This window comes from Polypterus senegalus, chromosome 6 (assembly GCF_016835505.1).
Source record: "Polypterus senegalus isolate Bchr_013 chromosome 6, ASM1683550v1, whole genome shotgun sequence".
In the NCBI taxonomy this organism is placed as follows: domain Eukaryota; kingdom Metazoa; phylum Chordata; class Cladistia; order Polypteriformes; family Polypteridae; genus Polypterus; species Polypterus senegalus.
In genome coordinates this window covers 74,332,478-74,360,102 of record NC_053159.1, presented here as the reverse complement: position 1 = coordinate 74,360,102, position 27,625 = coordinate 74,332,478, and the positions used below count along the sequence as shown (strand labels likewise).

General features: G+C 36.2%; 1 protein-coding gene across 2 annotated transcripts in view; it reads left to right on the top strand.

The window, feature by feature from the left end:
• Nucleotides 1–27,625, top strand: part of igf2bp2a (insulin-like growth factor 2 mRNA binding protein 2a) — a 273,454-nt gene that overhangs the window by 160,298 nt on the left and 85,531 nt on the right. For both annotated transcript variants that reach the window (XM_039756346.1, XM_039756345.1), the window contains exon 3: nucleotides 21,715–21,763. In XM_039756346.1, the coding sequence (XP_039612280.1) occupies nucleotides 21,715–21,763 (49 nt within the window). The remainder of the gene's footprint in view (nucleotides 1–21,714; nucleotides 21,764–27,625) is intronic.

Sequence of the window (27,625 nt, the reverse complement as noted above, 5' to 3'; positions counted from 1 at the left end):
AGTTGTTGTTCCATCCAGCTAATTCATTTCTGTTGTAAAAAAAATTGAATGGCATGTTCTAATGGCATCCCTCTAATGTTGCTCCAGTGATACATAAAAATCTGTTGAGTTGACTGGATGTTTCCATCTCAGTGAACTGCGTTCAGTGGATTTGGGCCAGTGCTATGTTGTGGCAGACAAGGCTGGCATTGCCAGGACTTAAGAACCTCCAATGCAAAAGGGCTGAGTGAGCTCAATAAAAGGCAATTTGCAGCCAAGTAACTCTCTGAGGGGGGTTACTTTAGAGAATTTGGGAAACCAGACTTCTTAGAAATGCCGCATTACTTGTGCAGATGTGTTTAGAATGAACTCCTTTAACTTCAATGTGGGCAAAAAGTTTAAAAAGAGCAAACCATACCATTCATCCATTATATTTTTCTGCTTTTTCCAGTTTAAGCCTGTGAGACAGCATGTTTAACTACTGCACCACCATGCTACTTTTAAGCAGTCACAACGATATCAAAAAACATTTTTTATTGTGACCTGGTATATTTCTGAGGTAAAAAGTACATCTATACAGAATATTTTGCAGAGCATGGAATTAGGTGAAGTCAACATTTTTTTAAATTGGGTCTTGGATTTGACATTCAGTTTTGGTCTCAGTTACTTCTTTAAACATCATTTATTTTCCAAACCAACAGGGAAGCGCAAGAATTTGTAAACTGTGCCTGGTGAAGTGGATGTATGGGTAGTATGACAAAAGGGTACTGACAAACGAGTGCAGCTAGTAACCCACTTTGAGGTTAGTTTTAATTACTTGAAAGATTTATATTTTTAATAGAAATGAAATGTAAGTATAATATAAAAATCACATAACACCAGGAGAATAACTATACACAAACCACAAATAAAGAGGAACCACAAACCCATGTAAATGAAAGAGTACCTATACTGTGCAATGCTTCAAAACAAGTCTAAAACATTACCCATCCTTATAATGGTAGTAACTTTTGCAGGGGGTTGAATTCCATGTCAAGTTGTAATCAACTATCTGTGCTATCTGTCTAAGACTGACTGTCACTGCATACATTTTTCCTGTGTGGATTTTTCACTGCACTCTCTTTTCATTCGTCTTTTGATCTATGCACTTTTGTCAATGTGCCTATTAGGGAAGTTGTTGTTAATTAACCTATGGGAGAGCAAAGGTGATGGTGTAGGAGAGGACGATAAATGGAATGCATTTTTCATTCCTGGTATTTTTGTAAGGAATGAGTATTACAGGTTTTAGCTAAAGGCTCGGTCCATAGTATGAGGAGGATCTCCTCTGGTGTTGGGCCAAAGGAGCTTTGAATAAGGAAGAGTGTCAATACTGGTGAACACGTCAGAACCCTGTCATGAGGAATGGGAAAATTGGATTTGGAAAACTGAACAGATCCATGGGTGGAAAATCTTTCTAACTATTAAGCAGGCTTTCAGAAAAAGACATGGTACTGTAGTTTTAGGCTATTTGATGCCAAAGGCAGTTTGCATTTGGCATAATTTCCCAAAACAGCAGGAGTCTTGTTCCTTTATGTGTGAGAACTTTTTTACATTTAAAACAGAGTCTTGAATTATCATTTTGATTTTCAAAATGAAAAATAAAATATGATTAAAAATGAACACCCACTGCAGTCTCATAAAACTCAGAATCTTACGAAGAAAAAAGGAAACCTAACAGTATTTATGCAGGATGAGAGTCATAAATCACAGATGAAGCAAGAGATCAGGGCTGGCAGTCTGACAGGCCCAGGAAGTTAGCCTGTGACAGGCGATCCAAACAGTCGCCACAGGCATGACAAAAATGAAGAGCTCAGAATAAGGGAACAGCAACACAGTCACATTTTCCATGGGAGCAGATCCTGAAACACTTGCATTACTCCTCCTTCCAGATACCGGCATGCATAGGAGTAGGGATCCACTTGTTACATCACAGGCAGCCTCTGCTTCAAGTGTGAAGGACAAAATCAGATTAAAGCCTTTTTTGATCCTAGACACTCATCACCATTGACTCACAAGGGGTGTCTATCATATGAATAAGTATATGTATATGAATAGTGGGTGGAAAGAGCTGTATTTTGCAACATAGTTGGGTTGCTGATTGGAATGCAGTAGTAGAACATTATTAGCATCACATTACACATTAGCAGTGTGTTGGGATACAACAGAAGATTCTGTTATTTAGTTTGATTTAGCAGTTTTGGAGTCATTTTTAATGGTTTTTGGCCTAGACATGGGAGGTTCATATGTCCTGGGTACTGTGCCTATTGAATAATCCATCTCGGCGGGACAAAATTAAGTACTGTCTACAATGTGGGAGGGTGAAATTGCAGTGCTTGCAGAATACATTTTAATGTATTGTGTTATATATTCCTCTTTCATGCCTGTTGCAGCAGATTACTTCTTACCACGTTATTTAAAATCCACTATGATGGACAATTAATTAGTACAAAGAGGTTTTTCTCTTGGTACTTTAATTGTATCCTTTATCCCAAAGATGTGCAGGCTTGTTTAACTAACAACTCTAAATTGGCCTGGCCTAAGTAAATGTGTGAATGTGAACAACTTGTGCCCTGTCCGGGTTCATGAATTGTTGCATCGACAAGTTTTGTGAAGCCCACCTTCCATTCTAACATGTCATCTGTTTTCTGAACCTCCTAAGTTCAGTGCAGGGTTGTGCTGAACTGAGCCTAATTCTGGCAGCACCAAAAGGTAAGCACTGGATCTCCAAGAAAATAAACCCCTGGGATCCAAAGTGCTTGGGGAAAGAGGCTACTAAATGTCTGTCTGGCCAGAACAGTTGGCTTCCCAGCCTACCTACTGGGATTTTGCTATATAGTACAGTGCAGAGTATGATTTGATGGAGTCTTATAAGGTTGGTGCAATGGCAAAATGTTGGCTTCAGGATCTTATTGTACTGTATGTTGGACTGGTAATGTGTAGAGTCTGCAATTTGCATTGCTATTTATCTGAGCTTTCTTTATGTACTTGAGTTTTTAAATTGGTGATCCTAAATTGTGCCTTTATAAATGTTTGCATGACTGTGTCCTTTAAGGAATTGATGGACAGATTGATGAATGGAATCATAGAATTATGGTGTCTCCATTGAGAACTGAGTATAACAGATACCTCCATCTGCATGGCAAAAGGTGGAGATATAGAAACAACAATTTTGGAGTCTCTTATAACTATCACAACAGGGTCTATGAAAAAATAGTACTCCTGCTCTGCCTCAAAAGTGATAACTTTGAAAAAAGAATTGTTTAGGGAACAAAATGGAGCAGGCTAGAAGGTCTAAGTATTGAAACATCTAAAAGGCATAGACTTATTCCTAAAAAACTTAAAATGTTTATGGCTTTAGTTAGTTTCCAGGATTTTTTAATCCCACTGCTTTGTCAGTGTCTTTTGAGTGAATGCAAAAGAGAACTTTAATACCTGAATACAAACTCAAATTACAGGAATACTTGGTCTAGAAATTCTTGTAGATGTGATTATATTATATGTGATTATCCTAACTAATTAATCCATTATCTAACTGCTTAATCCAGGTGAGGGTTGTGGGGAAGAACGTACCGTGGCATGTGTGAATATGAAACTGGAATAAACCTTGGATGAGGCAGAAGTCAATTGCAGAGCCGTTTCACTCATATTGAGCCAATTCAGAGTCACCAGTTAATTTTACACACACATCTTTGTAGTGTAGGAGCAAAACCAGAATACTTTTAGAAAAATTACTATACCGACACTGGCAGACTATGTAAGCCCTACACAGACAGATTTTGAACCCAAGGCTTTACAACTGGTAAGCAGCAGCATTAACAACTGTTCCACCATGCGGACCTAAAATCATTTATGGACAGAATTTAATGTAAAATTCTGTTTTTCTACTCATCTTCTATTATATGCATTTTAATCTGATTTACTAAAGTATTGTGCTCTCCAAACCAAGATGCCACAAATTAAATAATGATAAATAATTATAATAATAGTGAAAAATGACAATAAAATCAAAGCATTTAATTTTTCTGCAGAGGCTAATGATAAGAAGAATATTTCATTATGGTGAGTTAGAGAGAATGAAAACGTTTCTTCTGCTCCTCATGACACTTCTCTTTGACTCAAATTGGAGTTTTTCCACATACTATGTCAAATGTTCTTGCTTTTTTCCACTTTGTCTCCTCACAAAGCCACAGTTTGTACAGAAATATGTGATATGGATTTAAATTGCTGATTCTTTTAAAATCTTTCCAGTTCATTGACAAAAACAGTAGTGGTGTGCTAGTAGGAGTGACAGGCTCCCATCTCTGGCTTTACCTGATTTCATCAGGGACTCGTAGGCTGTGTTCCTTTCTTCTGGATAAATGGTACTTGGTGTGCTGCAGATTTATTTACATCCCTGGAGGGGTTGCAGTCTTTAAGAGACAAATTATGATTTTTATTTATTGCAGAAGAGAAAGCAAGATTCTAACACTTTATAGAGGTCTACGAAAGCTCATATGATATTCTTTTTTTTTTTAAAATCTGTTCTAGTGGCCAGTCTCATTTTAGAAAAAGAACATGATAAATAAATGCTTGACACGTGTAAGCAGCTCATGGTAGCTTTGATTTCATCCAGAATGTGAATTTAGTTGTTTCCATTATATCTTTCTGACTTCAGTTGGTAACGTTTTTAAAAATGACGCATTTCCTAGGACATCCCCAACACTGACCTTGGGTTGCAGAGTAAGAATGTTCTGTAAACTTAGGTGTTTTGTGTTCCCCTTGTTGTTTAAAGACATGTTACAAACTGCACAGTGAAATATTTGCCTCCATTTAGATTGCATCAGTTGGTTTTAGCATTGATGGTTATTATATTTTCATCCAAATACCTTTTGATAAAGGAAACCCGAATAATGAAAAACATAAAGTTGAAAGTTGAATACACATATTGAATTCTCCATAAACACAATATTCCTTTGTTAGTAAAAGAGTACATGTTACACATTATGTAATACCATATGTGCCAAATTGAAATAAATAAAAGGGCAATTATGGAATAAATAATCAAATGAAAAATTTCAGTTATGTATAAATTAGTCAATACTGTGAAATTGTGACAAAAATGAATATTTAAATAAGTCAATAATTATGAAATTCAATGTTGTCATTTTATTTTAGTTTGAATAATGTACTTACATTTTATTTAATTATTGTAGGTTTTATTTCAAAGTGTCTTTATTTTTAAAAACTTTTCATTTAACATTAAACGGCAAATTTCTGAATGTCATTGCCAGCGCTATTCATTTTAAAATACCTTTTTTCATGATAGATTCATCACTTGTCAATGAAGACAAATACCTCCAGTCCGACTCTGTTGCTATTGGTTAATCCTTTGGGTTTACTTGTCTCTTATTTGTAGGTGGTAGACAACAAAAGATCTTTAGTACACTTAATATACTTGCCATATTTTCCCGCCAGATTTGGCTATTTTTAAATCCGTTGTGTGTGGAAAAAAATGGCTCAAGGGGCAACTCCTTGTTTTGGACCATTTTTATGGAAATTTAATGCAATTTTGTAAAGACTAAAAGTGTCTATTTGTTTTTTCAGACCTCTTTAGCCTGTGAAACTGCTTATTCTTCCTTCTACCCTAATAACAGTGAGATGTCAATCAAACTCCTTCATTTAAATTATAAAACCTGTCTATTTCATAGATAGTTACTGCTCATTCAAGCAATGACCTGTCAGTCGTAGCTACTGCTGCCCAGTTGTTGATAAAATTGGGAAATTCAATGGAAATCAACCAATTACAGCTGATTACACAGCCTTTCTAAAAAAGTGAAGCACAAATGGGTGTCGGAAACAGGAATGTAAATGTGGGAGAACTGCAGTAAAGAAATTATTTTCACGGGAACTCAACTACTGTCAGATTACTTTTTGTAAAAATGTAGGAAAAATTTTAAAAATATTTTTTAAATTAGAAAAATGAATGCATTAGAAGGTATTGGAAGATGCTCCATATTAAAAAAAAAACTGATCTATTCTTGGGATACAATACAAAAGTTAAATTCTACAGCATAGTTTTTAAGCATTTTTTAATTGGTTGCATCATTTATAATAAATTTTTAAACTGATAAAATCATTTATGGATATGGTGTCCTGTGTGAACAAATTGTATTGTGTTGTATTTTCCCAGTATATTGTATTACTTAGGTTTAGCAACTTATTTGATCTTATTAAAAATTATCTTTGATCTTATTAAAAATATAAAGTTATTTATATGTTGAACAAGAAAGAAGGTAAGAGATGCAACTTTTTGACAGTAAAGTATCTGTGTCACACCTGATGAAGCCAAATATTAGAGATGCTCCGATCCATCAGCTCTAGGCCTGGGTAAGAGTATTGATTTTCTGATTAAATGTTATTTTTCGTTTAAGTGATTCGATATCGATTTAAGTGTCATAATCAATTTTATCAATCTCTGTCCTGCTCAATTACTATTGCTTTGTTTTTGGCAACTGATCCAGTAGATGTCACTAATGTGCCTATTAAGGTTTTCTACAGAAAAGACACTTTACTACCTTGCATAGAATGAGAAGGGTCTGGTTGCAGGTAGGACAGAATAAAATGGTGTGTCCTCCTCCACTGAAATCAGCATCTTGGACATTAAAGCATATGTGTGGACTTCTGACAGATTTAAATGATTTGCCAGTAAAGAACAACTGGATAAAAGCAAAGCCATATGTAAGATGTGCATCTCAGAGTATTGTTGTAAAACAACAAAGTCGAGAAATCAGTTATCCTGATGTTACCCATAAACATAATCTCAGTCGACATCCAAACGAGTAGAGCCTAAACAATCTACACTGGTTACGGGGTAGCTCCAACCATCTGTTTAATTCATCTTGTGTCCAAAAAAATAACAATATATAGCAGTTTTTATATGCAATTTATGAAACCCTACACTGTTTTTTAAAATGAAGGCTTTCGACAAATAATAGAGGTTTTCAAAATGTGGTACACTATACCAACCACAGAGCAAATAAATGAAGTTATTGTACCAAGGCTTTACAATGATCTTAATCTTGATCTTAACCAAAGCGTTGCTACATCTCTCAGATTAGCAGAAAGAGTAGCCCTAGCTTGTGACAGCTGAACATCCATGGCAACAGAGTCCTACATGACAATTCATATGTTACTACATTAGAAATGACGTGGGCTAACTGTAGAGAATATATTTCAGACAAGCACGCTGCTTGCCAGTCACAACGATACCAGCTCTGCTGCCTATACAGTATGCAGAGCTGCTGAGATGACTGGCTGGTTGTTGTTCCAAAAGCTTTATAGCATTTCCAATGCCCTAATCCATTGCCTGACCGTATCAATCACAGTTTGTGTGTTGGCAAGTCCAATGAACGTTACTTCTCTTTAAGCACAAGAATAACTATACTGCTACTGTGGAAAAAGTTTGGAACACATCTCACCTAGCCAAGCAAGCAGACAATTGTTGTATTTTCAGAGCAGCCTGCAGTACCAAAGTGAATGTGTGCATAAAGCAGCCGGTGTGAAATATCATCATAAGCTGTACTCCACAGATCATATTAGCGGAGTTGTCAGTCATGATAGCCAGTTCTTTTTCTTTTATGTTCAATTAATCCAACACTGCTGTCAACAAGCATCAGCACTAAATACTCATTGTAAAACTTTTTTCCTTTTTGTCTGAGGAGGAGCTGTGAGGACACATAAAGGAGGCTGATTAGCGTAACTGCTACATGTGAGCAACTGAAGATACAGTATGTGTAACTTGTAGAGTTATAAAAAGATGCAAGTCTTCCCACTGTATCTCTAATTTTGACTAATTCAAGATTATTTTAAACATCTAATAGAAGAATAAATTTGCCTAACAGTTTAGTTGAAGGGTGTTTACATGGAGATTCATAACACATGAATTAGTTATTAAATAATATTTAAGAAGAATACTTCATTGTTTTATAATATTATTTGCAAGGTGATATAGATGTTTTATAAAGTAGATGTCATTGAATTGTACTAAACAAGGGGCAGCCAATAATATGTGTGGATTCTGATGTTGTGATACCTTTGTTAAATTATGGTGAATTTTGGATGTTTCCAATGCTATGAAACTGTTTTTTTTTTCTTTTTAAAGAGAAATCATATTTTGTTCCACTTCTTGCAAATACAGTTGTTAACTGTTCATTAATAATCAAGTATTGCTTCTTAAATGTCATTCTATGCTTCTGTTATGTTGTGAAGTCACTATGTAGACATCCTCAAAATGAAGTGTTACTGAAATTTGTCACATTATATGAATGTTCTCAGTGCATGGTTAAATAATCTCTAACAAAGCCACCACTTCAAATACGTCAGTGCATGCTATTTCAGTCAAGATAAAATGGATATTGAATTGAATTGGGGCATTGTGAATTGGAATTGAATTGAAGCGGGACATAATTGCCAATACCCAGCTCTAATCAGTTCCCGATCTAAATCTGCCAATTTTTACTAAAAAAAGATTTGATCAGTAAATTGGCCGGTCATAAAAAAAAAATCTCTTCAATGCAATTTACTTGAATTACTCATTTACTCAAGGTATTATGGTAGTAGAGCCAGCGTGCATCTTTTTTTTTTTTGCAGTGAACTTCTTGTGGTGTAAACAAATAGCAGCAAGTAGAGGCTTGTTTTACAAGAGACAATTGGAATATTAGCCTTTACATTAAAGTAAGTGGAGTAATACACAGAAAAATTAATCAGAGAAGTTGTGATGTGCTAGTAAATAAAAGGCAAGAAAGCCACTTTAAGGAATTCAGACCTTTTTGTCCTTTCAATTAAAACACACTATTTGAGTTTTTAATAGCAAGCTTATGCAGCTTGCTTACATTTTTAATTGGAAAAAGAAAAAAAAAAGACAAATTTAAAATTGCTATTTAGTAAATTAGGTTTATTAGCTTAAAAGAAAAAAATGCATGTTTTACTTATAAAATTGTTAAAAATGTTAGTTTTGTGTTATCTTGATAAAGAACTATTGATCATTTGATACATTTGCGCTTTTTAAAAGATATGTACTGTGTTTATTATTTGTTGCTGCATGTCCTACAGCATAAGTTTTTGTAAGAAACAAGTACTGCATTATTAAAATGGTAATCCATATTTATAATTATATCTCAAGAATTATTAATGTCTAGCTGATACACTGAAGAAAAAAACACCTGTGTAAATATAGTAATTGTATACTTGTATAACAGTAAAAAAAAAACACCTCAGAATCAGCATCAGAATCAGGCGATCAAATAACATGTAATTGCTGATTGGTATTGGCTTTTAAAAACCTGATTGTAGCATCCCTATCAAATATAGAGCCAAAATGTTGTGTCTCTTACCTTCTTTCTTCATATGCATATTGTTTCACCTGAAAAGACAAGATGGTTATTTAGTTTATGTTTTATGTTTTATTTTTATTTTCCTGGTTCTTATCATATGTATTTAAAAATTTCATTGAAATGTTTCACACTGTGAGTTGCACCCTCATACATTAGCCTTCCTGGAAAACTACTCTCAAACTTTAATAACTCTGCAAATTAAGGACTAATTTGCCAGTTAGAGAATTGACTCTGACAGATGTTTGCAGGTTTGGAGTAGGAAGGTGTATTTGAGTGGCAATTTGCTTGCTACCAATTGACTTATCAATATTGGACTAGATTTTGTAGGATTGGGTGGGAATTTGACTATGATTGGTCTGTAAAGTGCCTGTCAAATCTGGCAACCCTGCTCGAAGCAAGGCAAAAGATCACTTCAGCTTATGGTATATACATTAATGACCAGGTTGTAGAGATAGTTGGGAATTTCAGTATCTCATGCACCATCACTTCATCCACTTGAACATAGGAAGTAAACACAGCTATAATGGTCATAAACAGGCCACCTGTTACTGATGTTTTGGAGACCGTAGAGGTTCAGACTGTCATAGTAAGCAATAACAGCTTTGTAAATGCCCGTTACTAAAAGTGTTCAGGATTTCTCCAGCATGGTTTAGCATGGTTTGAGAACTCAGAAGTGTCATTGAGAGTAGTATTCATCACTTTTAAGACCGTAAGATTCAATCTTCCTCTTTAGATTCACTTTACCATTTGTATATTTTAACATGTTATGTTCTTCTTGACTTGCCACATCCTCCATTTCATTTGTTTCAGTCTCTTTTTCTCTGGTAATGGCTCATGTCTATAAGAATAAGATATCATAACAAAACTTACTTAATTATGTATTTACTTAGCGTCTTGACCTCAGAGTCTTCTGCATTAATTTGATTTATATAACCAAGTATATATACTAGAGAATGATGTTGTCCATATGTTTATAAGTAGCATTAATATTGCAGTAAATAGATAGTTTTAAGACCACTTCTTAAGTCTTAGGTTTTCTTGAGTTTCCTTTGCAGTTCCCTTCAATACTTTATGAGCCTTTAAAATGTGTGTGGTGGGAGCCAGTGCCATTGAGATTTAATCCTAGTCCAAATACAACTTAGTTATGTACTAAATCATCCATTAGCCAACGCTAGATATTTTTAATTGGATTGACTAAACAGGTCGGTTGTTTACTTTTTCACATTTAGGCCTGTTATTTGTTGGCTATTTTTTTTTAAATGTGGCCAAACCTGGAGTTATTTTTCACTGTATTTAGATGTGTAAGAAGACCTGATAGTATTCATTTACAGATTAGAAAATGTTTTAGGACTTCAGAAAGTAGCTTTTGATAAAACTGTAACTGACAGCTCTAAAATGCTTCCTCTGGATTTAAATGCGAGTTTGTATGTGTTCTGTAAAATAGGTTTGCCAGTTTAGTGTGACATTTACCAGAATACAGTCACATTAAGTAGACAAAGTAAGTCTACAGTATATTTACTAATAAAGCTGGAAAAAAATTGTAATGTCTTTATCCTCATTGAATCTTTTAATTTGTAGTTAGCTTTGTCTTTGTGATTTTTGGAAAGACTTGAAAAGTTTTTTTTGAAACCCTTGAAAAGGTTTAGTATTGTGGCTTTTAACTTTTCCTGGAGACACGATGATAAAGCTCCTTTTGACTGTTGTGCTGGGGCATCTGCAACTGTGTGTCTTGGATATATCTCTTAAAAGAGCAGATTTCTAGGGCAGGTGTTTGGTTGTTCAAATTGTCGGATGAATAGCACAGTCATTCCTTTGTATGATCTTATGTCCTACAGTGGCCCAGAAGTCTTTCCAACTTTGAATTATCCTCCTTTTACACCTTCTCTTCCATAAAAAACAAACACATATTAGTGACCCAGGGTGTAGCCCTATGGAATGGTTGGGTTGTGAGTCCCATGAACCTGAAGTGTGATTAGGTTAATAATTATGAGTGGAATTGCCAACTTTAATTTGGTTCAATGTTAGTTTATTTTGGTTTGACTATGAGCATGTCTTATGATGGACTGGTGGCCCATCTAAAGTCGGTTGCAGTCTTGTTCCAGTTTTTGTCTGTATACACTCAGATTCCCTGTGGTATTGTAATATTAAAAACCTGTTTAAAAAACAGATGATTAAGCACTGCTGGTATAACTAAGTAAATATTGTATTTCCTTTTCAATACTCTCAATATTCTCATGTTGGCAATTGTGAATAAACTTGCGGTACATGTGATCAGTTATCCTAGTGGACTGATACATTGGTGTGGAAGTAAAGCCTTAAGGTCCAAATTCAAACCCCCTGTAACCATGCTGCTGTCAACAAACCATTGCCAATCGAACTTTATACCATTTTAGTGCTTTCTTGACTCTTGTGTGACTCCTGAATTTTTTAATGCTTTTCTCATACTGGACCAGTTGTAACACATCTCTGTTGCTGCAAAGCATAAACAGTTTAATAGTTACAAACGCATGGTTAGATTTGTCATAGTCTGATGACTCTATATCTGTTTGTTCAGTTCAATACAATAATAGATGTTCACTTTACAGTATCACATGGTTCAAACAGTGCTTAACAGATGATCTAGCCGTCTCAGACCTCATAGTCTAATCCAGTGGTGGGCAACCTTTTTTTGCACTAAGGCCACTGACAACTGCTTTAACTCGAACAAGGCTGCACCATTATATATTCATTAACAACATATATAGGCATGCTTTTATTAATTATTTATTATTAAACTTTATACTGACCCCAAAGTATGTAAAAGTGTAAGAATAATCCATAACACAAATTAATTCTGTAATTTTCAATGACTTTTTTGAGTCTGTTTGTTGGTTGACAATTCATTAAAACTTGGCTTAAAAGCTGTTGTTCTTAAATGTAGCTGGCCTTCCAAATGGTCATCTGTCAGGACTGTGCAGTATCGATTTTTAATGTACTTCATATGAGAGAATGTACATTCACAAATGTATGTGCTACAGAAACATGTTAACACCCTTCGAGCGTGTTCACGCAGAATGGGGTAGATTTGAGCATCCTGCCAAAATGAAATCAAATCCATGGAATTTTGGGATAGCTTGTGTTGAGCATTTGAATGTTCACTAAGTTCCAACAATTCCATTTGGAACTTCTCTTGCACATTATCGGGTTCCATCAGGTGTGGCTCTGAAACCAGCCGTAAATCATTGTCATTGACGCGGATATCGGAGAATCGAGACCCAAATTCAGTGACTAGTGAACTGAGCACTTCACAGAACTCATCAAAATGTATTTTTACAGATGGGTTGTTACTGGCAAAATTACTCAGACACAGAAAGAATTTGGAGAGCTGCTGCTTTTGAAACTTGCTGTGCAACAATTTCCACTTGCGCTGAAAAATTTTCATACTCCGCCAGAGGTCTCAGACACTTTGATTTCTGCCTTGGAGTTGCTTATTCAGACTGTTGAGTTCCCTCAAAAGATCGCTGAGAAAAGCCAGGTTCATGCAACAGTTGATGTCATCGAGTTTACAAACCACTTGTTTGGATGCATAGAACTCTTTGATAGTGCCTTGCAATTCATAAATTCTAGAGTGTTTGAGTAATATAAAATGTCCTCTTTCTCAGTTGAATCATCATTTTGGAGGAGTTCTCTAAACTGGTGATGATTGAGGGCTCTAATGAAATTAACAATTCCAACGGAGTCTTCCAATGTGTTGTTCAAGGTTGCAGACTTGGCACATAGAGCTTGTTGGTGTATAATACAATGCAGTGTCAATAATGTGGGAGATTCCGGATATTGAGAGTGACTTTGTTGTTTAAGTAGAGTCACAAAACCGCCCGTTGTTCCTACCATTGCAGGAGCTCCATCTGTACACACAGCAACAAGTCTCTTTAGATCCAATTTCTTTTCTACACAAGTGTTCTTAAATGCTGTGAGAATATTGTGTGCCTTTGTTGTTGATTTAAGACTGATTAGGGACAACAACTCTTCATGGATGTCAAATGTTGGTGACATTGTTCTGATGAAAATAAGCAGTTGTGCCGTATCTGTTGTATCGCACGATTCATCCAACGCTAGCTACAGAATACAAAGTATTGGACTCTTGAAATATTTTGTTCAGTTCATTTGTTAAGTCAACCGCGATCTTGACTTGGCGCTTCACAATTGTCCTTCTTGATAGAGGTAAATCTTTAAATTTTTAAAGCTGAGATGGTTCGAGACACTGAACAACTTCTAGCATGCATTATTTGAATAGCTCTACATCAGTATATGGTTTTCCAGCGGCATCCAATTTGAAGGCAACTCGAAATGTTGCCTCAGCTTCTGGATTGTGAGAGGATGATTTGAATTTGGCGAACATGGATGTTTCTTTTGTATTTTGTATGGCTCTTGTTCATGGAATCATACGCTTGCTTTCCGGCCTCATCTTTTAAATTGATGTAGTTCATGTGTGACTTACAACTCTCATAGTGCTGTTTTGCATTTGATCTCTTTAATGTTCTTATTTGCGTCTTGCATCTTAGGCACATCATGGAGTTTCCTTGGTTTGACATGAAGAAATCCAACTCCCATTCACTGTTGAACTGTCGATTTTCATCGTCTACATGTCTGGATTTTTTTGACGGCGGTAACTGCATTATATGGCCAGTAAAACACAACGATAATTATCAGATGAGGAAATGATGGATCTGACTACTTTCGTTGAAATATAAACATGCTGAACTTTAACACTTTTCGGTGCCATTTGATTGACCACTTTGGTTACCTCAGCAAATAATTACAACGGTACTCACGAAAATCTACAGTGCATGTGCACTCTATCCGCAGTAAATATCTAGCTTGACTGCTATTGGCATAACTTGCATTCAGTTTGGCTGTATTTTGTTAACTGTCATTGACCATTCTGTCAGGTATGAACACGGAGACCAAACGTATCTTCGTTTACGTTGTTTGTTTCGTTGAACATTTTCGGCTAGTGTGAGCAAGCCAAAAGGCCGCAATCACTTGCTTCACTGATACCTTCATGACGGCCACAACAAAAGACCTTGAAGGCCTCATTTGCCCACCTCTGGTCTAATCATAGGGTCATAGGTGGCCCATCCAGAGTCTATCCTAGCAATTTTAGGTACATTGATGGAAGCAACTCTGGGCAATTTATTGTCATCGACACACATTTGCTTCATTAGAGTGAGGGCTTTAAACCAGAGTACACAAAGATAAACAGTAGGATGTGTATAGAACGTGCAATTACACAAAGATAGTCCATGGGGTTGGATTTTTGAATCCCAGTCATTGGAAGGCAGAGTGGTGACACTGAGGCTAGGGTTCTGCGCCCGGTTTGAATCCTGTAAATGCCAGAAGTGTCCATTCTGTTGGGCCCTTGAGCAAGGCCCTTAACCTGGAATTGCTCTGTCCTGGGTATGATGTTAACCTGTATCCAGTCCTACAAGCAGGTCTTCCAACTTTCAGAGAAAACTCTGGGGATTGGTGGCAGGATTGGCACTCCAGTTACTGTAAAAAAAACCTCACAAGGTTCCATTCAATTTGAACTAGTGTGGTGCAGAGATATCTCCCATAGCACAGCTGCCCTCGGGTCCTAATTTGAGATCTTGAGGTGGTTTGTTGTGTGGTGGGTGCAGCAGTGGTGTTCTCAAAAGCTTACAATGTGACAATTTACAAATAAAATGATAAAGGACAAAGATTAAAGACATAGCAGCAAATGTGAAGATTATTCAGTTACTTTTTAGTGTGGAACTGATTGCAGGCACTCTTCAAGCTTGGTCAGTGGTGAGTATCTTCTTGCATTAGTCGAGAAAAAAATTATTTAGATTAGTCCAGAGGTACAGAACTTGCATGTTTGGAAAAAAATATTTCTTGGTGTCACTGGCCAGTAAGAGATTAGAGTGATAAAACTATAAAGAGGATAGACCACAGCAGGCTTCTTTTATTCCTCCAGTCCTTATGTCTCCCCAAGCCTGCAGTTCAGGGAAGAATGGATAGAATGTAACAAGCCCAGTTCTGTGTGGCTACGCCTTCAACTAGAGCGCTTTCACAGTGACAATTAGAAAGGCTCATTCACATTCAGTGTCCATTCAGCAATTCAGTCAGGAGCTTACAGGAAATTCTGATGTGCAGACTTTTACACTCCAGCTACATTCATAAAAATACTGAGGGAAGGAAGTTATGTTTGCTGCCAGCTATAGCCATCTGAAAGCAGGCACCTTATCTGAGTTGATGGCCTCAACTTGCTGCATACCGTTTCCACTGGTTGTGACAGCTAGATTGGAGTTTTTGAACTTTGGAATTAGGCAGACATCACCTCATCTAATCTGAAAGAATCAGAAGGGATGCGCCCTTAGCCCTAAACAACCCGACTTTGTGCGCCGACAGGTTTAACAATATCATCTCCAGGTCACTCTATTAAATGACAAAAAGTCATGAGACTTAAGCAGGGTGTGTTCTAATTGCCTATTGAATTTCTTAACCGGCAATCTACTTTTTCTTATTTGAATTGCAGGGAGCCAGAGACCATCCTCGTAACAATGAATACAAAGTAGAGATCAGCCCTGCACAGAAGACACACACACATCCTCAGGGTGCTTTCTGTGTAGAGTCTGTATGTTCTCTCCATGTTCGCACAGCTTTCTTCCCACAGGTTAAACAGAAGCAGACAGGTTGATGGCTTCATTGTGAATATTTGTCTTTGTACTATGGGAGAAAACTCCTGTTAATAAGGAGAGCCCATGCAAACAACACACAAAAAGCATTTTTGGAGGGAATCTGGACTGCACTCTTAAGAGTATCACCTCTTATTTATGTTTTATATGAAAAGATACCCACCCATCCATTTTTGCTTTTTCTAATGTGGAAATAGTAGAATGTCAAGATTGAACACTGGATGACAGAATCTCTTTGAAAATCATTCATTCATTTTCCTCACCTGTTTAATTTATTGCAAGTTTGTGAGGGGCTTTTGGTTATGCCACGTTCATTAGGCATAAGGCAGACACCAGAACAAGAGTCCATTCTAGGGCACACACAATGCTCATCTAGAGTCACCAATTAGCTTTGGCATGTGGAAGGACACTGAAGTACTGCATTGTGGTCATGCCTGGGACAGAACTATGGTCCCAGAGTTGTAAGTTCGCTATACTAGCCACTGCACCACCATGCTTATTAAAAATAAATTATGGAAACATAAAATGTGTTTTGGATGCACTGGTTAATTGGCAACTCCAGACTGGCCTGGTGCTAGTGAGTACTTCCTGTGAAGCACTGGAATCCCTTCAGTAACACTGAAACTGGAGTTAAGTAGTTTTTTTAAACTTGTAGTGCAGCATCGAGCTTTGACCTGTGCTATACCAGTAAAAATTCTAAGGGGTCCACCTAGTGGCAAGACCAGTGTATGACAGCAGACTTCCTGCTCATACATGAGAACGAATTTCTGTTTTTTTCCACCTCTGTTATTACACCATACATTCTAATGACTATTGCTACTGACCTACATTACCTTATAGTACAAGGAAATTCACATATTTTATACTGTTCTTGCAGCTGTAACACCTCATACCTTAAAATTTAAGACAAGTCTGAGGTCTCAGCTGTCCAAAGAACAAGAAAAAGATGATGCTGAATGTGGTACTAATGCAATAGCAGGTAACATTTTCCCCATCTGATCAAAAGTCTCATGCAAACACCCTGGCATGGATCTTGAGGATTTAGATCAAAAGTAAAGATCAAGACATTCCTCAATAATTAAAAACTTAATGGGAAGCATCTTTTCTATTCTGGCTAAAACCCAGTTTTGCATTTTTAAAGTAGATGTTTAGGAGGTTAATTATTTTCTAATTAGTCCAAAAACATATCAGCTATTTGAAACAATTTTATCATGTGGGTACTGCATTTCAGTGACCATTGGGTGATATGGGTGTCAGTCATCATTTAGTTTGAGGTATACAAGGCATTGAAGTAAATGGTATAATTGGTTGAAAATACTAATTAGGCCTGGGTTTCCCAACCAAGGGGTAAAGAGCAAGGACAAAATGAGACTTGCTCTTTCAACAACTGAACCAAGAATATTCAGAAATTGTAGGTGAAAAGCAAGAACAAGTGCCTTACTCATTTCTGTGTTCTCATCGATTTAGTGTGTTTTGTTCTGGTATGCCAGTATCTGTTCATCATTAGTTGTTTTTAAATAAGTGAAATAGCATTATGTTTGTACCTTAAAAAAAACAGGATCTTAAAATTTCTGTTGATCACTTTGTTATGGTAGAACTATAAACTCAAATTGCTCAACAAAACAGGGTGGGGTTAAACTTACTTTCTAAAAGTTGCCACGGGGCAAACGGAGCAAAAAAGACTGGGAAACCCTGAATTTAGCCAAGTAATTAGTTGCTTTCTTGGTATTCATCTTCTCACATTGTGGACGCTGCCCTTAATATCTATTTATAATAATGTAAATTACAAATGCAAAGATACTGAGTTGATTTGCTGACAGAAGCAACAACATTATGACATACAGTACTGGAATAAATGAACTTTGAAACAAAACCTCACTACTTAATGTGATAGCATTATACAGTAGTATGCAAATTGGGTCAGTGGGTCAACGCTGTAATTTGCAAAGGAGATCAGATTTAAACCAGCTACTCCTGAGCATTCGTAGAGTATATAAATATTGTTACAAATAAAATAAAAGTGCTTGAATGTATTCATCAACCACTTACTGAATCTGATTTTGTCCAGTTTTAGCACCACAGGGATCTGGAGCCAGAGCTTATACTGACATCATCAAGCACATTTTTATTAAAAGGGGAAGAATATCAAAATAGTGATAAAACTATATAAAAAAATGTTTTACTTAGTAAGGTAATGATAGGACAGCAATTGTTGCTTTGGCCTTTAAGCTCCAGCTACCTGTGTGGTATTTGTCTTTTTGCATGGGTGCCACACTGACTCCCTCATTCATCCAATAGACATGAGCATTAGTTGGCAGCTCTGAATTAATCCCATATAAGTGAGTGTGGGTGTGTGCATTAGTGTGTTCTGTGATGGAATGGCACTACATCCATGGTTGATTTACAGTCCCTTAACACCTATGACTAATGAAGTGTACAAGCAGGCATAAAGATGGATCGCTGAACATCTAAATAAATCCTGTGACGGACTGGTGCCACGACTGGGGTCGATTCCTTCCCTGCTGTGAGCGCTGCATGGATTGGAATCATTTCCCCACAGCCCTGTTAAAATTAGGGTTAAAGCACTTATTTCTTCAAAAGTTGTATGAAAGCTAATTCATTAATGAATAAAAATGCAATTTTAGTATTTATATGCTAGCAGTATTTTTTCTTCTATTTTTTTGATAAAGATTTCTGAAGCAGGAACATAACAGGCGCTATACAGTAAACCTTTACTTTGCTACAGTTTGCTTCAAACAAGATATGCACTCAAGTGTAAATAAATTCAATTAATAATTAATAAAGTGTTTGAGTAGTAGATTGTATTTTTAGCACAGAAATAATAATATAAACCTTTTGTGAGAATGACAAAATGGAACAGCAAAATGATTAACAAAATCAAGGAAATTGTCTCACTCTTTCTTACTTATAATTACACCCCAAAACTTTACTTTTAAACTTTTAAAAAGACTTCACAGCAGATAAAGTTAAATACACGTAGGCAGCAAATTTCACTTTGATATCAATTTGATTATTTTTTTCTTTAAATGTGTGTCTAAATTTGTATGAAAGTACATCCACAGTGATGCATGTACAAAATGAATGTGCACAAACATTTGTTGGAAAAGAGTAGAACTGGGTTAGACATTCTTCCTAAGACCAAGCAGCATTCTCTACAGACTATGCAGCAAAGTAAATATTACGTCTGAGAAGCCCTTAGTGTTTATAAGGAGGAGTAACTGCATTTTGAGCGGCATAGTACACACCACACACATGGACCACGGAGTCCATGGTTTGAAGAATGGACATCAACATACAGTCAGCCTTTTTCCATTACAGCTTTTGAAGCATTCACAATATAGGAAACATGAGAAATACAAGATTTCAAATGAGGATGTTCATGTGAACATCTTACTCAGTGATAGTTCCCATACAAGAAAATTCAGAGAGACACATTTGTTGCTTGAATTTGTAGAGTTGTGACATATTATTGGCTCACTTCTCACTTCATTTCATTACCTAAAATAAAAAAAATTCAACCTGAAATGCCATGTCTGTCTTGTGTTTGTGCCAATGTGATTCCCATATCATGCATTACCTTTATTTTTTATCTTCAGTGAATAAAGAACACAAAAATATTCAAATGCACAGGTACAGTAGATAGCATCTATCAAATGCATCCTATAATTCTTTTAATGATCACATACCCTACCTCCCATCCCACCAGATAATGACGTGTGTAAATCCTTTGTATTTCAACTACTTAGATAAAATCAGACAGAAGGATGCATACTACATTGACAGTTTTACCTTGTCATTGTTACTAGTGAATGAAAGCGCATCAATAGGTGAGAGATATGCTTATGCAGTTTACTGATACAGAGTGGAAGCAAAATCTTTTCTTGATACTTTTTCAGTAATCTCTAAAAATAAACGAAAAAGTCCTTAACCACAGTGTAGGTGACCATAAGGGTACCAATGTCACACATGATGTATGGCACTATACATCTACATAAATATGGGAGTTTTGTGTGGAGTATCATGTTGTGATCCAACACTTTGATATTCACAACAGCACTGCATCAAAATGTGCCTGTCATCGCCAATCAAGTTACTTATCTGGGTGTTATATATGAAAGAAGCTTCTGAGATCTCACAGCAGTAGAAAGTAATGTATTATATAAGTAAACTACGTGTACTAGAAACACAGTTTTAAAAAAGAATGAAAACGGATAAAATCCATTATGTGTAATGTCAATTCATAGTATTCATCATTCAGAATGTTTTATTAAAGCCTCAAACCACTACTTTGATTGTGAATGAATAAAGTTTTTCCACTCTGAATATTACACCCATTAGCTGAATATTGGGCAACAGTCACCTCAGATGCAGGGCTGCCATGACATTATAACTCTGGAGTGCAAATAGGCAGTGAACAAAGTGTAAATTCTGCTGAGACTTAAGACTGATGAAGGCATGGCATTATATTGTTTTCACTTCTGCTAATATATGTACAGCATTAAGTAAACATTAATGAAATCACATATCAGTTTTTAATAAGGATTGTACCAAAAAATTATGTAATAATGCATTGCATTGTGGTCTAAGGTCTGTTTTAAAGTGTAATTGTAAGCTAATTTGTAAATTCTAATAAATAATGTGAAATTCTGCATGTTAATACATTTTTGTTTATGATATCTGAGAGTGGCAACATGTTACATGTTTGTCAGACGTTCAAGAATAGATTTCACCATACCTTATACAAGTGACAATACTGCTACTACTACTGTTACTGAGTATCTGAATTCTTTTGTAAGTTGAGCAGCATATATCACACATGCCAGCTACTGATTAATAGAATATCTATCATTTCTATTTTTAAAAAACATTTTTTAATCAAAGTGTTGCTTATAACTGCCTTTAGAACAAACATTGCATTAAAATGAGATCTGATTGATTCTACTTAATTTTGAGTAATTAACATGACCATCCGCAATGCCAAAAATCATATTTCCTTCAGACACATTTATATCATTTGAAGTCCAAGATGCCCTCTGCTGGTGAAAATAGATAAAGCTTATTACAAGAAAAATTGACAGCATGAGTGAATCATGCAAAGGATTTCTTTTGCCAGGAACCTATCAGTCCACAGATTTTGTATGAGAGCAACATTGAAGTGCTAAACTGCAAGGGTAGGCCTTTCTTTTTACTAGAGTTTGCAGAATGTTACGCTGGCCCATGCCACTTTGATGGTGCCCAAATTTCCTGCTATCTTAAACCATTTGAGATCCCCTGCACAAATGGAATATTAATCCATGGACCTGGCTGCGGTACTAACTCATAGGAGTATTTTCAGGTGTATTTCTTTACATGCTGTGGAATAATAAAAATGAATACATAAGGTAATTGAAGTAGAAGTGTGCCCGAAATAATGTGAACATTTTTTTTAAATATTCAAAGCATTTTATAAGCTAATTGAACTGTACTATACCTCCCCTGGTTATTTATTTATATATATCAAACCTAGTTGATTTTTAAACAAGGGGCTTCTTCAGCATTTTTGTCTTGTGTTTTCCTTTGATTATCCCTAGGCTTCCTTCCTTAAATAATCCTTTTGTTTTATTTTGCAGGAGTCGAAAGATTCAAATCCGGAACATTCCTCCTCATCTACAATGGGAGGTAAGCATATCTTTCACTTTTCTTCTGATTCATATCTTGTGTCTATAAGTTTCTTTTATTACTAGGCCATACCCTGCCATATTATTTAGGGCCGATATTCAGTAAATTATTTCAGCATGTGGAGTTTGCCATAACTGTTAAGGTAGAAAATGATGGTACTTTCATATTAACGGTGGTACTAGAAGACAGGCTAGTGCAGTGGTTAGTCCTACTGCTTCACAGTTGCTATCCTAATTTTGAATCCCAAACCTGGTTGCTTGTGTATGACATTGTCCCCATGTTTGTGTGTGATTTTTCTCTGGGTACTCATGTTTTTTTTGCCACATCTTCTCTCAAGGAAGACTGTAGGTTAGGTTGATTTATCAGTCTAAATTAGGACCATGTAGGTGTAAGTATGTGTTTAATTAGACCTTTTCCTGATGCTTCATCTTTGCTTGTTCCTGCCTTGTGGATAATGCTGCGGGACATGCCTTGCTCCCACAAACCTGAATTAGATTTAAGTGGATTTCAAGAGTGTTAAGCTAACAAGCAAATCTCTGGGATGCCGAGGGCACCAACGCCTTTTATGTCATTTATCATTGGCAGTGATCATACCACATTTATTCAATACTGGTGGAGTCATTTAATTTCTGTATTCATTATAAATATGTAAAACATTTAATCAAATATACCATATAATGGACCATATATTGAGAAAGCACCCAAATAACAAAAATCATGTGTACAACCACAACCATGTAGAGTGTGGGATGTAGCTTGTGAGGTTAAGGCTGACTCAGTATAAGACAGAAATAAATTTGTTTTTTTATTTAGAGTTGTGCAAAGATCCTGCCAGAGCAAGTTCTTGCTTGCCAGTATTCTGAATTGGATTAGTCAAATGAGAAAATGAATGAAATGCCTCAAAAACATGCAGAGGAAAATCACTCTATTCCTGATGCTTTGTGTTCCTTGGTGGAGTAGGTTGCTAGCACTGAATGACCATTACAAATCTGCTCCAGATATACAAACTGTAGCATAGAAGTGTTCTCTTATTAATTTCAAAATTCATACTTTCCAGATTAAAAAATGAAAATAAAAGTTTGACTATTCCTTGTGCATTGCTTAAGAGGTACACCCCATCACAGTGTCAGATTGATTACATCACTGAACTCTTGGCCATGGCTTCTACCTCTGTATACACTGTTATCTGAACATCTAGAAGTTGCTAGTCTTTTTGTTAAGCCCTTTCATACCATACTAAAGAGAGCCAATACACCTTGCATCAGTGATGGGAAATGGCACTCTCATGGATTTGTGGTTGTCCATATTGCACAACAGAGGAACATGCCATGATATTGTTGACATGCTTGCATTATAATCTTTCAAACACAGCCATCGATTGGCTCACTTTATTTTCAAAGATGTCAAAACAGAAAGAAACCATCTCATAATTCCTACTTTATGATAAGCATTATGCCATTACACACTATATTTCAGGTTTATAGCTCCTTGTTTTGATTACGGTGCCCACAAAGCTGTTGTATGGAGTTTCTTCTTAGGCCATAGATATAGTTCTGATCTTTTTTGCTTTCATTTATGTCTCATACACAAATTACCCAAAAAATTGATTTTGAAACCTGATTAAACTGGCAGCTGTATCCAAACAATTTCTATAATTTTAATTGAGTAAGCATATGCAATATATGAAATAAGCTGCGTTCAAGTTTTGTCTGAAACAATCAGTTTTAGAATTTTAACTGGTTCTGGATCTGGATCAGTTTACAGTTACCTTGCCATACTTGCTCAGTAAGACAATGCAAAGTCTGCAATCAGAATATCGAATTCCGCAAACAAGCTCTCCAAAAGTTATGTTTGGACATTGTATTTTCAATTTTATATATATACTAACCTAATAAACTTCAAAATAGTCATCTTGCTGGCTATTAATAATTACAACATCTGATGAAGCTGTTCAGCCTCAGTAGTACATGGTGCAACATGTATTTCAGCACCAATTATATGCCCTTCTTCAAAATGAAAAGTATTAACAAAGAGTCCCACTTCCCCACTAATAAATTGTAGAATGAAAGTGGTAATATTTTCATTTTCATTTCCCCCTGTTTCTGTCTTGTGTACACATTTGTAGATACATTTTATATTTCAGTGTTGCAGAAGAATATTAGGTGGAAAGAAAAGACAATAAAATTATAAAAAAAAAACAAGTTAAACAAGTTGAATTCATTTGACTACAGACACACCGTATCTCTGATACAAGAGAGCCGTCCTCTGGCACAATTGGGTATTGCATAAAAGTCAAAGAGGGACATGACTTTTTCATTCTGATATGCAAATTTAGAATTTTGTATGCAATTTTCTAGATTCCTTAGCAGAAACATATCACTTCTAGCATGTCTCATACTCTTCTCTTTAACCTCACATGAAAAAGAGCTATCAGAAGTTCTAATTTACAATGCATACAAAATTAATACTGTATGTATATATACAGTATATATATATATATATATATATATATATATATATATATATATATATATATATATATATATATACAGTAATCCTCCTCGATCAAGGGGTTGTTCCAGAACCCCCGATAGACTAAAATCATGAAGTAGAAACCATATGTTTGTGTAGTTATTTTTATATATTTTAAGCCCTTATAAACTCTCCCACACTGTAAACATTATTAGATATGAAATAACACCCCTTAGTCAAAAGTTTAAACTGTCCTCCATGACAAGACAGAGATGACAGTTCTTTCTCACAATTAAAATAATGCAAATAGATCTTCTTTTCTTCAGGAGCAGAGAATTTCAGAGGGAGAGAGAGCGCTCCCAAAGAAAAGCAAACAATCAAAAAATCAATACTTGTGCTTTTAAGTTTGCCGCGGCATTTTTTAGAGGAGCGTTAGTATCTTCTAAGCAAACAGCCTCTGTGCAAACAGCCCCTCTGCTCACATCTCCTCCGTCAGGCACAGAGAACATCAGAGAGAGAGAGAGATTAAAGCAACAATCAAAAAATCAATACGTGTGCTTTTAAATATGCCGAGCACCGCAATAAAGCGGCATGTTTTTAGAGGAGCGTCAGTATCCTTTAAGCAAACAGCCTCTGTGCAAACAGCCCTCCGCCAGGCAGAGAATGTCAGAAAGGGTGAGAGAGAGGCAGAGACAAGCAAACAATCAAGCTCGCTGGATGCATATCTTATAGCATTGAGGAGTTTTAGTTAATATGTAATACATGCTCTGATTGGGTAGCTTCTAAGCCATCCGCCAATAGCGCCCCTTGTATGAAATCAACAGGGCAAACAAACTGAGGAAGCGTGTAGCATAAATTAAAAGACCCACTGTCTGCAGAAATCCGCGAACCAGCGAAAAATCTGTGATATATATTTAGATGTGCTTACATTTAAAATCCATGATAGAGTGAAACGCGAAAGTCGGCTGATATAGCGAGGATTACTGTGTGTATATATATATATATATATATATATATATATATATATATATATATATATATATATATATATACTAATAAAAGGCAAAGCCCTCACTCACTCACTCACTCATCACTAATTCTCCAACTTCCCGTGTAGGTAGAAGGCTGAAATTTGGCAGGCTCATTCCTTACAGCTTACTTACAAAAGTTGGACAGGTTTCATTTCAAATTCTAGCCTAATGGTCATAACTGGAAGGTATTTTCTCCATTATCTGTAATGGAGTTGAGCTGGAATGACGGGGGCGGAGTTTCGGTGACATCATCACGCCTCCCACGTAATCACGTGAACTGACTGTCAACGCAGTACATAGAAAACCAGGAAGACCTCCAAAAAGCGCTTAAGAAAACATGCATTATATAATTGAGAAGGCAGCTAAACAATAAGAAGCGGCGAGTGACATATACTACCATATTCATGAGTGATGCTACCTCAAAAGAAAGCAAGGTGTAAACCTAAACTTTAAATTAAGTTCATAGACAGGCTACGCTGGCGTTTCACATGCCCACAGGTAATGCGGGATACAAGTTTAATGAGAGGACGCAGGATATAAACGAGAGTTTTGATCACTTTGTAACTAAGTTAAAATTGTAGGTGAAGGGGTGTGCTAATGCAAATTCCGAGACTGTGTTTGTGGGGATTGACAGTTAAGGCGGTGGGGAGTCACGCCATCATCACCCTCCCATTCATCTAATTTCGCTCTGAGCTGAGCTCACGCTAACGCCGTCTTCAAGCAACTTTGTCAGACTGCCACCAAATACTCACAGAAAAATCCACAAGTTAATACACACGCTGTCTCTAGAGTTTCTACACACTGAATCCTCCAGGCACTACTTACAAAAGGTCACATTGACAATCGTGTTACGTTATTTTTAAAACTTTCCTTTTCTTAGCACAAGCACAGCTGAGAAGCTTCGATGCATGTGCTCCATAACGCGTTAAAAAATAATGCATTTAATCACACTTTGCATTACAAGCAGATTACATTGATCAGCGCATCCCAATTCATTTTACCCTCGCACCACCTTAGTTTGAGAAGAAGTATGAAAAATATGAGGTTAACACAGAAAAACAGATCACCAATTCAAGCTTTATAAATAATCGATTCGCCATCAATAATTGTTTTGGTAAAGCCATCCTCCTTCCATTTTATAATTTTTCCGCCACTAGCCATGATTAAATGAACGGTAAAAAGTAAGAGCAAAGCGAGGGTGACTTATTTAGGCAGGCATATATATGACAGCAACACTCATGACAATGTCAATCATGGTACGCTATTATTAAAATGTTTCCTTTTCTTTTCATTACTTCTTTAACACACTACTCCGCAGGCGCTGGTATTTTGATATATATATATATCATATAATATATGAATGACCTCCAAAGATCGCTGAGACTTTTGATATCATGAACGAGTCTGCAAAACTGTGTCTCCTGCCCAGCAAAAGTCGAGCAGCCAGCGCGCAGCATAGCTGTGCCGCCTTTGAGACGCTGACTGTGCTTCTGCCTTAAGTCAAAGTGAGCACTTTTAATTTTTTCATCCTCCCCTGCGCTATAGCCCAGACAAGTGCAAACACGGGACCCCTTTTCTACACCACGGCAAAATAATATTAAGGCAATTCACACTTTCTTTTGCACGCGCCATCACAGCCGATTAATGGCAGGGACGTCTCACCAGTCTACACAAGACCCACCGCGACTGTCCCCAAAAGCCGATCATAACGCCAGCGAACACATCTCTATACTATATAAAAGAAAAAGGCAACTTTCCTTTCTTTACACCTTTTTTCCTTTGATCCCAAACCAAAGCCTTTCTCGCTTAACACTGCAGAGGACACAAAACTAATTTTCTTTAAATGCCGGTAAGGCACATTACCAGAGGCATAAATTTGAACGTTCACATAGAAAATGTAATTTCTATACCACAGCCGTCGTGTAGCGCCTTTCAAAAGGGATCTACAACCGAGAGATGATCCATATACATTTTAGCTGCTGTTAGTTACTTACCTGTTGTGTTACAAAGTCTTTAAAATGTAGTTTACCCGCAACCACTCCAGTAGTGCTCAATGTACCTGTACTTCTTAAAACGTTAATGTTTTACTGTTTAATAACTTATAGACTATATTTTATTATTTCTCAGTTGCACTCAGTGACCAAAGCTATACACACACATATATAAAAGCTATACACACAAGTATATGTATGTGTCTATATATGTATGTATGTGTATATATATATATATACACACACACACACACATACATACATATGCATGCATACATACATACATACATATATATAATTTGTGTGTGTGTATATATGATGTAGATAGGTATGTATATATATATGTGTATATGTAGATATGTATATAG